Consider the following 14,048-nt stretch of genomic DNA (forward strand, 5'->3'; position numbering starts at 1 on the left):
TAGTCCACCACCTCAAGTTATGGAAACTGATTAAAAAGTGTGAAGTTTAACTAAATTAAGTATTTGTCTATAGTAGTGGTACTTACAGTAAAAATTATGTCTTGCTTGTGGGTTCCTCATTTGGTGATGTAATATTCAGAAGTCACCATGCTTTTGTTCTAAGATAAAGCATGTCCTATATCGCTGTCTTTAAGGAGTCTTCTGAACAAGTCATTTCGTCATAACATATTCTCTTCCGAAGTACACGTGTGTTCTCTCTCTGTATTTCCTGTCCAAAATACTCAATGTACACATAAAAGTAAACTAGTGAGTTACTAATTATGATACATGGCATTTATATCATTTTTTATGTCTTCATAGTATTTTACAAAGGGCAGCTAATTAAACAGCTTAGGAAGCGCTTAGAAACCTGAACCAAAATAACCCGGAGTCCCTTAAAAGATTGAATAATTGTATCTCAAATGTTCCAGAAGGTTCCACAGCTTCTTTACTATAAATGAATAGATGGAAATCAGCGTTCCCATTAATTCTTCCTTTCTTAAGCATCATTCACATGAAACATGCATATGCAGCATGCAGTCTAATTGCTGCTGAAAGATCCCCAGTATGTTTTAGAGAGTCAGGTGTGCCTCAGAGTATACAATTTGCTCCATTGTTTAGAGAAAGGAGACTTATATTGCTACCATTTCTTTTTTAATTTATGATTTTTCTAAGTAGCAGTCACAAAACAGGCTTTTAAGCATCTTTTCTCAACTGTATCAATAGTTATTGATTAGGACAAGGGAGAAAGGAATAATAAAATCTTTACAGGATTTGATTTGATTTTCTGTATTTTTTTGTAGAAATTTAATTCTATATCTCTCCGCATCCACTCTTCCTCCCCATGGTCTGCGCTACTATGATTATCCCAATTATAAATTTTGAAAAAGCACTCATTTCTTTAGTTCCCTACCTGCAGTTGCGCACAGATTTGCCAAACTCACATGTCAGTAATTTGAGGCATACTGCTTGTATTTTTATCGAATTCCTTAAAAAAATAATATGGCAAAGAAAATCATATCACATTGGAATCTTACACAGAAAAACTGGTCTGTTAGTCATAATATTGGTGAAAATGTAATTGTCAAAACAGTCACCTAAGAAAGTAGACAAAGAATACCATTTTAAGTAATGTGGTGATATGGCAGTCATATAACCTTATTCTTAAATTTCTGATATATCATTTTAAACATTTGAAGATATGGGGAGCGGTTAAGAGAATGAATGTAACTCTCTCTCTTAAGCGTTCTGTAATTCACCTGTAAATATATCCATGCACAAACAAAGGAATATTATCTTCAGTAAAAGAATGTCTGGCTTGACCTTTGGGACTTTAACTTGTAGCCAAACAGTTGTGCATGCTTGATTTCCAATCCACTACTTATAATCCCAATTCTTTTATGGCCAATAGATGAACTCCACTACACAAAAAGAAAACGATCTGAAAAAAAACTTTTTCTGAAGGCAGTTACAGAGAAGTCATTCCCACTCTTACTTGATTAAAAAAGAACTTTTTCTCTTGGATTTCACAGGTTGGTAATCTGGGCCCAGACTCTGGAAACAAACCCCTATGTGACAGTATTAAAGCAATTATAGTGCTCGTGGCCAGACATAGGATGTCATTTCTTAAGATCTTCATAGAACCTCTTAATATGGAGATGTGCCATATGTGAGTCCCTGTGATAGATACTTCAATAGTTTCACATACCTGACTTTCACAGCTTTCCACCAGGAGCTCTAGAATAGTTAATATTTCGCTTAAAGCCCTGATGTCTGAAGTCAGGTAAATATTTTAGACCACCACATTTTTTCCTTTGATTTCTTGGACTTTTGTTTGCAGTGAAGAGCTGGAAATATGAGTTGACAAAGACCAAATAAAATATGATCATAGTACTATTTTTTATTAACTATAGAACTTTATACTTACCAAGAGCCTGACCGCTATGACGAAGAGGTAGACGCAAATTAAAGGAAAATCTGCCTTGCGGTAAGACTTAGCTATATATTATTTGTTAATAAGTCACTGGTGCAAGGAGTTCTTTAAATTAGAGACTGAGTTTGGGTTTTTTTGTGCATTTTCAGTAGAGGATCCCAGCTACTCTGTAAGCAACTGCTTGCAGTAACAGTTCTGATAGACAATGCTCCTCTGCTCCCATTTAATTTGAAGTGATACAAATCTTTAGATCCAGCTTTCTGTCTCTCTGTGAAAACAAACATGTAAATTCTGCCATCTAACAACCAACAAAAATCAATCCCACAGAAAACCAAGCCCCAGGAATTTTAGGTCAAAAATAAGTAAGAAGTTCTTAGAACTATAAAAAGCATCAAAGATGGTCAAAGCATGCCTGACACTGTGAGCTGAAAGCATAAATTATGAAGAAAGATTTTCCACATAGCATGCGCTTCTGTTTTGATTGCTTGGCTTTTTTCTACAAGCAGAAACTATTTTCCTGGTGTGCATGTCTACAAAAATGCTTTCAGATGATCAATTCTCTTTATTTAGGCCATTTTTGATCATTTGGTTATTACACAAGCAGACAAATTGCCTGTTCTCATTTCCCATTTCTGTAAGTTGTGTAATTCGTTTCTGTGAGCAATTGCCACAACTCTCTGTAAATCTAGTACGCCTGCACTTGGGTACTGACAATAATTAGGAATGTATGAAATGGATTCACTTAATATGAGTCGGTTAATGAAGATCTTCGAGTGCAAATCCAGAGTGTGGGAAGAGTCAGACTCTACGAATCATAGATTAATTAATAGGTTTTCCTGAAATTCCTAGAGGAATGGGAACTCTGCTGGGTTGTCCCCTGAGAATTAGGGCAGATCAAATTATCTTTTCTTTGATAAAATAATGCAAATCTCATTTGTAGTCCAAGATTATGCAGTCATACTGCTATCATGTCTCAAAATCTTTGATCTGTAGTCATTTGAATTTTCCAGAAACTTAAAAAACATTACATCTAGTAGATCTTACATTAATTTACATTTTGTCCTCACTGTTTGTTTCCTTCCTTTCCTTTCCCTACCCTCTTCTCTTCAACCCTGTCCCCAAAAATGTTTTTCAAGACATCTTTAGTCTCTGATGTAGAATACACTTATATATTATGGCCCAGAAGATCTTCACATCAAATAGGACAAATTTATATATAAAAAATACTAATAATAAGTTCCATAAGTTTATATGCTTTATGAAATGGTTTGGGCATATTTTTTTGCTTAATTCCATATTTTGACCATTTATTTGCAGTTTTTTCCTGTGTTGATTGCAATTTGCAGTTGTGAACATATTCCTCCAAAAAGCCTGAATTATTCATTTAAACAGAGTTCAAGAATGCTCCTAAGCCCTCAAAATGGCTTTGCCTTTTGCTTCTTTTCCATCAGAAACTCCATTAATCAATTCCAAGTTTCCCTTTTTGGTGGAGTTTTCAAACGTGAAAATACAGTCAATTTCAAATGGTGTACCAAAACCACATCTCTCACTCACACGCAATGCCTATGCACAGTAATGTATGCTTTCAAGCATAGTAGCAATATATGCCTAACCTTGGAATAGACCCCAGAAGCATTCTCCCTAATGTATTAAAGTTTTACTGTGCTATAGGAGCTAGCTGATAGAAGACAACACAAGAAAGCATTCAAAGATTCAAATGCCTCTTTCGTCTTCTACCATCAGACATAAACCTGTTGACGTTTTGTAACCAATAAAACAAATTACTCAAATTGCCCTTCTCTGAAGAAGGTCATAAAAGACTTTCCTGTTTACAAAGTTCAGCAAAGTTCAGATGCTTGTCTCACACCTAAGGCATGGAAAGCTACCAAAAATGACAAGCAGGAAACACTTGCTTGTCCCTTTTCACATCACGGGACAATTAACAACAGATAGTTACTATAAATGCTAAGCTAAAGACATTCATTTACTTCCTCATCTGGAGTAACCGGTCTCAATTCCCAGTATCTGAGAAAACGGGCCAGCTCCAAACATGGCCCAAGTTCAAAGCCAGTGCACAGGGACAAAGGTGTCTGGAGGGCAGGGTGGTTGTCCTTGCAGGCTTCAAGCTCGGCACCCACAAGCACATGGTGAAGTTGCTCACTCAAAATTTCATCCCATGGGCAGTCTTAATCCATTTCAGAGGGAAAAGAATGATAATACATCCTCAAACACCTTCCTAAAGCCTCTCTCACTTGCACCTGAAGGTCTGTCCTTTTCCTGCTTCAATACAAAGTCAAGCAGATGAGTTTCAAGCATTGCTGAAGTTGATTTCAACTAAACTGTTTGTCCTGAAACAGAGTGAAACACGTCCTGAAACATGCTGCCTTGCAGTGAATCAGCTTTTAGTAAACTGCTGTCTGTTACCTCTTATCTTCTAGCTATCAGTTCTCACGTCAGACACAATTCCTGAAAATAGTCCTATAGGTAGGCTGTAAACCTGCTAATCCATGAAATGTAGAGACAAATTTAGCACTTTAGCACACAAGCCCTAAATGAACTTGGATAAATAAACCAGTAGTGCACTCTCTGAATCTGTGGCTGTCTTTATTTAAACATCGAATATTTTCCTTATTTAGATAAAGACATCCAATCCCTTGCCCTGTAACTTCCCTAAAAGTGTAATTTTTTATATATTCATACCAGATATGCCATTTATAGGGATAAAGTACACAGCTGAGAGAGTGACATCATTATGTCATTAGCAAAATATTCAAAGTAAGTATTTTTCTTATAAAATCGTATCAGATTAATTCCATTCCTTTTGAAATCAATGGCAAAACAGCACTTTGGAAAATTCCCGCAAACTTTGTAGAGTTAGAAATATAAACTATTTTTCTAAATAAAAATGTGTCTCTTTTCAAAGACACATGAATCCCATCTGACCAATTCTCTGTGTTCTTTACAGGTTCCATAATGCCTCTCTATTCAATCGCATATCATTTCACTGAGGTAATATTGACTCTATTCTATTCTACAGACACAAATACTTGGGCAAAATAAGGTACATTAACTGTGCCAGAACTGGAAGAATTAGGGATAAAACTGCTCCTGCTCTGTACTTTAGTCCCTGAATTACACATCAATTACAGCAAAGTCATGCAATGCCTACAAAATGCTTATCGACTCATCCTGTTGGAAGGTAAAAGTTTGAATGTACGTACTTTCAACAGCATCACAGCCATGACTAGCCACTGTACTAGTGGCACCATTGATTTCAGGTATAATTAAACTATTTGAGCTATTCTTTCATCTAAGAAATGGGGGGAAAAAACAGATCCACAGGAATTTAATTGTGGATTTTAGATGCAAAACTATATTTTTAAAGGCACAGACAACTATGTATATACATGTTGTAATGAAAATATTGTTACACAATAGGAACATCATACTACATTGACACACAGCCACAGCTGCAGTGAAAGTAACAGGTGATGAGCTCAACACTGAAGAGGAAAACCTTTTCACTCAGTGTGACAAGAATTGACATGATCAAAATGAATTTAGGCATTTACGTGACTATTTTTTATGTAAAAGAATATCCTGAAATATATACTTGTTGTACAAGTTACAAAATAAATTAAATGATTTGTGGTAATTCTTAACAAAATTTCTCTTTGCTAATATTTAAGATGAGGACTCATATAAAAAGTGTGAAAAAGCCACAGGACTCAGGATGAATATGAAGAAATAGCACAAGAATGCAATAACAGAGTCAGAAAGGCTAGGAAGCAAAATGAGTTTTAAATGCAATGATTGTAAAACAAAACAGCAACTAAGAAAAGGTTCCATTAATACTTCAGAATTAAGTGAAAAACAAAGGAAAGTACAGATGTGTTACTTCACAAGGGAAAAAGCAAACAACAGATGGCTCAGAGGAGGTTGAAGCCTAAGGTAATAAGGTAGACTATGCAATTAACATAGCTTCTGTTTTAACACAGTCTTACCTTACTAAGCTGGAGTTCCCCCCAAGAATAAGACGCTCCACGTCTCCATGGAAAATCTACATAACTGTGAGGTAACTATATTGGCAGTCACAAAGCTGGTGTTAAAATAACCTTTATGCTATGACCATAAAAAGGTCTGGGAAGGAAAAATGAACCATGACGGCCATTTTACAGGGAATAGCGGGGTTTACAGATGTATTCGGGTTTTAGGGGAAAGGATAGGAACACAACAACAATCTCATCTTGAATGATATTGCATCAGTCTTAGAAATGGCCTTTTAGCCAACAGTTAGGGGAAAGAATGAGTGTTCATGAAAACAGCTGCCAATTTGGAGGAGAGAATGGAGTATGAAAAGGGAGAAATTTGGGACACCAACAATCTCATTCTGTCCTGTTTTAGTCTGGCATAGCAGCTTTCAGCTATTTACTGCATTCATTTTTTCTTATAAGCACATCCTCCTCCAAAGAACACAGACACAGCCCTTCCTTAAGCAGCTAATCTCTTCATACATGCTTGCAAACTGCCAATTTCAGCCCAGCCAAGGACGGATTTTAAGAGCTGGATTCTGTTCCTCCTGGATGAACAGAATCAGATGGATGCTGTCTGCAGCTAGATCTGCAGTAACTCACTGTGCCCAACAGGTCTGTGGAGACAGGATTAATTTGAAGACTGTGAGACTCTATCACTGGAAAGAGACAGCATAACTCAATATCCCTAGCATGAAAATGGAGTTATTTACTGTCACTTTTCAGAAAACGACTAGAACTTTTTTTCAATTATGCAAGAGCACACCTGAGTTTTAGAAAATATGGGTGCTTTTGTATACTTGAGGCAGATGGATAGCTGCTGTGTCTTAGAAAAATACAGGGCTGCATGTTAGAAAAACAGTATCTCATAAGTTAATATTTAAATATTTATATATCAAATAGGTGACGCCAGACACTCAAATATCTTGCACATGTTGTTCACACTAGATTAAGCTGTTTTGCTTGATGATGGGAAAGTGACATTAGGAAATGATAATGAGCCTTTTTGATGAGTCTGACTGCCATCCAGGTAGGAGATCTGGAGCAAGACTGGCATCATAAGTTGCTCACATCTCCACCACCGACTCAGCATTTCTGCCATAAGGCTCAAATCTGCACAGGTATCATAGAGAGGTGAGAAATTTTACCCAAGAAAAACCAACATATAAATGGGTTGAACCAAGAGCTAGTCTAATAGTTACATTTCACTTTTGGTGCTGCTGGGCAGTGCATTCCAGATGGTGTGCGTGCTGTGAACATCTCCGACTGCCTTCCATCCAAAGGATGGCAAAAGCTCCATAGTCCTTTGGAAAGACCAAGACTAGTGGCTGTCTCAGTTACAACATTTAGAAAATCCAAACCTGCAAGTTGCTTATTATTAAATATAACTATAATATTAATGGCAGACATTACAGATGTACCTCAGCATTTCTAATGATTTCGTAACCATGAGGAACAAAATTATTTCTATTTCTCATGGAGTACCTATGTGAGATTTAATGGTCTGAAAGATAAATAATAACTGAGCTGCTAAATCCATACTAGAATTCAGTATCCATGAAAATCAAAATGTTCTCCATTGCACTTAAACAGAGGGCATTACGTATTTTCAGATCATAATCTGAAATGTAACATAATCTTTGCCCAGAAGGCAAAAGGAGTAAACACAAATATTTCCAGTCACTTCTGTACAAAGTATAGGCGCATCTGCTTAAATCTGTACCCAAAGTACTCAAAAGGAGAAGGTACTTCAAAGTTGCTTTGAACTATATCGTCCTTCCATGGACTTATAGACAACTGAGCTCTTACGGATATTTGGTTTTTATAAATAAATTGTTGAAAGCATGGATTTCCTTCTACTGCTGAGATGCTGCTGACTGATATGTTTGAGGAAGATGAGCACTTACTCTTCTTCAGTTCACCAGGTGAGGGAAGAGTCGTACCAAAAATAAACCCTGTTCCTGCTTCCTCCTGTCATGTTAGTTCCACAACTCCCTGCAATTCTCCCAGGGAGGGCTGATGAATATGTTGGGAGGGCAATGTCGGTAACCAAACTATTGATATATTGATATTCTTGCCACCACTTGTTATCAGGATGGGAGCAGTTAATCCAATTCCAGCCTTAGCCTCAACCACTAACTTTTGCAACAGAAATAAATATTATTTCCCACACTGACGGAAGGTTTTGCAGCAGCTCTGTCACGACACAAGTAGCAAGAAAAAAAATGGTCACCAACTTCTTTTAGCCTATGCCTTCTTCCTGATATGGAAATTACATCTATCTGACCCTCCTTCTCACCAGCCTGTCATTTTACATGTTGTTTCTGCATTTCATCCAAGTGTTGCCAGATTACCAAAACAAAAACCCAAATCATCAGACATATTCCTAAATCCACTTGAAGGCACTAAATGTAACAATGTGATAAAATGATACCTATTACATTACATTAAAAATCCAAGCACCTAAAAGCATGAGAATGAATAATTAAGAACATCAATCTGCTGCCCGCAACATAGCCACATTATGCCTATTTCATCATAATGCCATTTACTGTCACACTTTGATTGTTTTTAAAATGTATAATTTTGTTTTCTTGATGTCAGTAGCTAAATGTGTTCACTGAAAAGAGTGGGATCTGGATGGAAGGTACATAGAAACAGGAAAAAAAAAAAAAGAGAAACTGCTCAGCTTTTACTAATAGGTTGTATTGACTATTGCTCCTTGGCTTTTACTGATATCTAATGGGGAATGAAAGACAGGAGGCACATTAATGTGAACCTATAATGCAATGGATGTCTACCAGAACCAGAAAAAGACAGCCAAAAATACAAAGACCACCAAACGCAGGATGGTCATTTAGTCCAGAGGTAGGACTGCTATAGAACAGCTGCTCCAGCAAAGACGTTCTAAACTTGCAAAAAAATGACCATCCCCACTGCTAAATCTCAGCACTTCCCACCAAGTTTCTATTGCATCGAAGCAGTCGTCATGTTTTTAGGAAGGTGGAATGAATCATCTGTTATTACTTTACTCCAGGTCATCCAAAATAGAAAACTTACTCTGATCTCTTTAATGTAAGGAAGTTATATTTCAACCAGACCAGCCTGAAGTTTTTGCATAAAACCTATATAAAAGAGTTTACATAAGCATTCATACAATTATTTACAATGCAACAACCTCAGTCGTCCTTGCATTCTCTTTCTTTAAACTGACAACAGACATTTCATAGAGCTGAACGCAGAAAACAGATTTCAAAACTGCATTTGCAAGTCTGAATTTTCCATTCGCACATGCACAATTTGGGACCTAATCTGAAACCACGCTCTTTTCCGTGGGAACTGTGGCATTCACTTCACCCTTGTTAGAACGTCACCCATGTATCCATTTAACCCAGAGACTGAAACATCAGGGCTGAATTTTGCAGGTTTGCCCTTGTGCAGCCTTTTTGATTTGTTTCTTGTTTAAGCAGAACCCTTTGCAGAACTGAGTGCCTGCTCATGGTATTGGAACCATCATCCTGAAGGGAGACAAGCCCAGCTTTGAAAGGATTCAGGTAGTATGTGGATAAATACATGAGGGAGCTGAAACCTGAAGATGGATTTCACAAGCTGAAAGAGAACAGATCAAATTGAATTATTCATCCAGCTCCAAACATTGATTAAATCCATAGCTGGTGGCTGAGGGCTCAAGCCAACACAGATTTACAGCTGAATAAAATTTAGTACCAGAAATAGTTCCATAAGTAGTGTTTGCAGAGCAGGCTGCAGTTTTCCCTTCTCTCATTTTTGAAATACACTCGGTTAATATCTCATTATCTTGCTTATGGGAGGAAGAAACAGAAGAGGACTTACATTTTTTCTAACCTGCAGTTCGAAGACAATAGATTCCTCTTTGCTTTTACAAAAAGAGAATTTTCTACAAAATTTTCTTTTTTTTTTTGGTAATAACAGAAGTACATAAATTCAGGAAATATTTAGAGTTATGTTTTTAAGACAATGTTAACTAACAATCAATGAATACAGGTCGTTTGATTAAATTCTTGAAGCTGTGACAGGAGCAGTCAAAAGTTACTTTCTGTCTTTAAGTTAAGTTCACCACATCTGAACAGTTGCTATTTGCAACTGCAAAGTATTAGGTCATGGCCTTTGTAGGAAGCAAGATATCTGACTTGATCAGACAATAGTCTAATATGATTCAGAAAGTCATATGTCCCTATCTCCTCTAAAAACCACAGAAATATAAATGTTGCACAAGTAGACTTGATAAAATCAGGCTATTTTCATGGTCTATTTCTAATGCACAGGGCAGACTGCTACTGGTGCACCAAGCATAAACTCAATCATATCAAATGGTTCTTGAAAGGTACAGCTTGTTGTTTATGTTATGCCTATCAAGAGTTTTGTTAAGAGAAGCCAGGTACTGATGAAATGTCATGGCTTTGCAGGCTCCCTGTTTTCTGATGACTGCTTCTTCTGAAGTCTAGTTTGTCAAACCGGAGGAGTAAGAGGCAGCACAATGCCCTGCAAAGTGCTATAATTTCTGTACCAGCAGAGCGTATGCATATATGTAATTCACACTGAAATGACATTTGGAATGCCACACACTTTCCTGTGTTGTTGAGGACAAAAAATAAAGCAACGGGAGGCATATTTGTTTTGCTTCTTTCAACACAGAAAATAGAAAATGTCAGACTTGACTTGTGCATAGAGCTTTCCAAAGGATAAGCTTCTCTAGGTCGGTTCTCCTCCTATTTACATTTGTTTTTCTATTGGCAGAATTATATTTGCTCAAATGGAATCACTCTTGATTTACTCAAGTGTGAGAACAAAACAATCTGATTCCTCTGTCTGTTCCAAGTCAGCATTATTGTGATACTAGCAATTCTTTCAACACTTTTATGATTTTCAAAAAAATATCCTGGTCTTCCAAAAATTGGTCATCTTTAATCTGTTTTATCTTGGTCAAGTTCCAAGGTTTCACGTAATTTGTGTTACTAATATTACCTCATTTCAAAATAAGGCTTTGTACATTTTTTCAGTTCATAACCTTCCTTAATATAATTGCTATAATTGTACTTGAGCAAGAGCACTTGAATGGTTGAGAAAAATATCTTATTAAATCTATGATAAATTAGGGACTGAGCAATTATATGCTGGAAGGGGAAAAAAATCACCAGCAACTGCACATTACAAAGGTTGCAAAGTGCCTTGATGAGTTGAATGTGGCTCTGATTGATGAACAGCAGTAGATATGCATAAAAGAGTGTGGGTGCCTCGAGCGTGTCTCTGCCTTCAGTGAAGTCAGAGAAAAGGGAAAACAAAGTGCTTTACAGAAACCCACTCCCTTGCTTGGACTGATAAGCATACAAAATAAATAACATACATTAAACCTAAGTAAGTGGAATGCAGAGACTATATGTCCTCATATATACTGTGCTTCAGCGTATTCATCCAAATTAATCTCCTGTGCTATTTCTGTGGAGCTATTTAACACAGGACAAATGTAGCTCACTATTGATTTGTATTCTGATCTGAACCAAATCAGCGACAATAGCTGTGTGAAAACCTAGGACTGAGATCCAGTCCCTTAATCACTCGTGGAGAAGTGGCACAGTTTCAGGTGAAAGGGTATCCAGCCACCCTGCCAACAGGTGAGCGGGGAGATTACACGTAGCAGAAAGCATGTAGTCCCAATGACAGAAGACACTGACAGTGGCATACGCTCCCTCTGCAGCTACACAGTCTTTGCAGAGGCAAGTACTCCAGCCATTTCCTAGATTCCATGGGACAATCAGACATTAAGCCCACACAACTTTTTCAGCTGCCTCGAACGTGGAAAAACCTCAAGCATAAGAATTCATCAGGAAGAGAGAGCTCTGAGAATCTGCAGAACACAAGAATCGCAGTAAAACACTCCTCTCTCTTTGTAATATCTGAACACACCAGTGCCCACACTGCAAAACAGTCCCAAAGAGCATCCCCTAGAAACGGCATTAGTATCTGCAGTTTGTAGTAGAATACCTCAGTCTTTACAGCTGGTGCTTTTTAAGGGCTACACAGCAAGTATGAATACAAACTTTGCCCAGTATAAAGGAGATGTGAACAACAACAGCATAGAACAATTTTTTAAGTTATGGAAATAAAATGTTATAGAATTTTTGAGGGGGATGGGCTTTTGTTTGTTTGTTTTGGTAATGAGTAAAATCAGATGATGGAGAACTGATATTTGAACTCTTCAGTGTTAAACCTACTTTAAATGTACCCACTGATTTCTTACATTCTGCTGTGTTTCATAGAAATCCCATGCCAATATTATTCATCTGTAGTGGGCTACATTTTACCCACTGCTATAGCAACAAGTCCCCCAGTTCTCTCTCCTTCATTAATTCCTAGAAGGAATCGTAATTTCCAGCAACACATAGTTGTTTTCTATAGTTACAACTTATGGGTCATAACTAACTACATGCTGCATCAATGGCAAAACTCCACTGACTGGAAAATAAGGTACCAATACCCTGGAGAAAAATCCACATTTGTGTTGGTAAAGAAATAATCAAGTCCAGTGTCTGTAACTAAGGCAATACTACTCCTTCCTACGGTATCACACAGAAATTCCTACTAAATCATTCCTGGAGCTTAAAACTTGAACTCTATGGTGACTCAAGGAAATGGATGATAAAATTTTCACACCTGTTACATGTCAGCAACAAAAGACCCATTCCTGCCAGTTTTTTGATCAATATCTTTCCACAACTGTGTCCTTCTGAAATGATAAATAAATCCCTGTGAAAAAAAACCTCATTGTATACTGGTTCTTTTGGATTTTAATATTTGCGAAGTTGTACATCAGATTAATTCCTTTTTAGCCCAAGTTGTTTCAGTGTTTAATTGTGATCTGATCCAGATATCCCAAAACTTAAAACCAGCTGCTGTTATCAACCCATGGTCATTAAGAAGCATCGCACTAAAATAAACAGTTAACATGCTTTCAGTTGCATCCTGCCTTAAAACTCTAGAGCCCAAGCAACTTCTAGACCATCACAATTTAGTGGACAACTCTCATTCTCTTGCATTCTCCACTCCTTGTTTCCCTCCATATGACCTTGCAGATGTTCCCACAGAAAGTTATCCTAAAACAAATCAATTTTCATCTGGGAACTTGTATCTGGAACGTGGCCCTTTTGTGCATGGGTATGGTTCCAGGAGATCAGCACACTGTAGTGCAGCCCTGTAATGTAAGAAGCTCTTCCGTTTGCAATGAGATCAAAGGTATCTTGGCTTTGGCATTTAGAAATCTAGATACCCATTAAAATTCTGGTATAGTCTGACAACAGCTGCTTTAAACAGAAGTTGCCAGATGGTAATATTTGTGTGGGTACCACGTCGCCTGGCAGGGAACAAGCTAATGATGCACAAAATGCTTTGATGCACAGCCTTCAAGCAGTAAACTTAAAGTGATACAAGGCTTCATACAAGGACTCATCTACCCTGCTTTGCAATTATGCATGATACAACTAATTTTTAGCAATACAAATGTATGGGTAAGGAGACACAAAGTATTTGCCACATAAGCATTGTTGGGATTAAAATGAGTATCATCTCTCAAAATGACTAATATTTGTGAACTTCTGCGTAAATTTGCAGAAAGCTATAGATCATATTTTAGATGTATTGCAGTTAGGATGGTGGGTGTTTGGAATATAAAAATCCAGTATTCATATGGAGATTAGAGCACAGGCCTCTTTCAGTCATATTTTGGAAATGGAACACGATGACAGCCTAGAACCCAAAATCCAACAGGCCTGTCAAGTTTAAGTAAAAACCACCAGAAAAATTCAGGAAATTCTATTCATATGGGTATATCATCAAGACAAACAAGACTAGAGCTGTTCCCTACAAAGAACAACTTTTTATTTCAAGGCAGCTAATTTCAGAGGTACCTGCTGTAAGTATATGCATAAGAGGCTCTGATTAAACTCCTTTGGTATGAGTGATATGATTGATAACAGACAAATGACAGAAACAGTAAGAGGATTTCTTGCACT

The 14,048-nt window shown here is 37.2% G+C and overlaps 1 protein-coding gene across 2 annotated transcripts in view; it reads right to left on the reverse strand.

Moving 5' to 3' along the window:
* The window catches only part of KCNK2 (potassium two pore domain channel subfamily K member 2), a 148,538-nt gene that overhangs the window by 107,258 nt on the left and 27,232 nt on the right, over positions 1 to 14,048 (reverse strand). Inside the window, exons 5-6 of one of the 2 annotated variants that reach the window (XM_054195402.1) lie at positions 953 to 1,027; positions 87 to 280 (exon numbers count right to left, since the gene is read on the reverse strand). In XM_054195402.1, coding sequence (XP_054051377.1) covers positions 87 to 120 — 34 coding nt within the window. In that variant the 5' untranslated portion in view covers positions 121 to 280; positions 953 to 1,027. The remainder of the gene's footprint in view (positions 1 to 86; positions 281 to 952; positions 1,028 to 14,048) is intronic. The other variant, XM_054195404.1, reaches the window with a different exon arrangement.

This window comes from Rissa tridactyla, chromosome 3, assembly GCF_028500815.1.
Source record: "Rissa tridactyla isolate bRisTri1 chromosome 3, bRisTri1.patW.cur.20221130, whole genome shotgun sequence".
In the NCBI taxonomy this organism is placed as follows: Eukaryota; Metazoa; Chordata; class Aves; order Charadriiformes; family Laridae; genus Rissa; species Rissa tridactyla.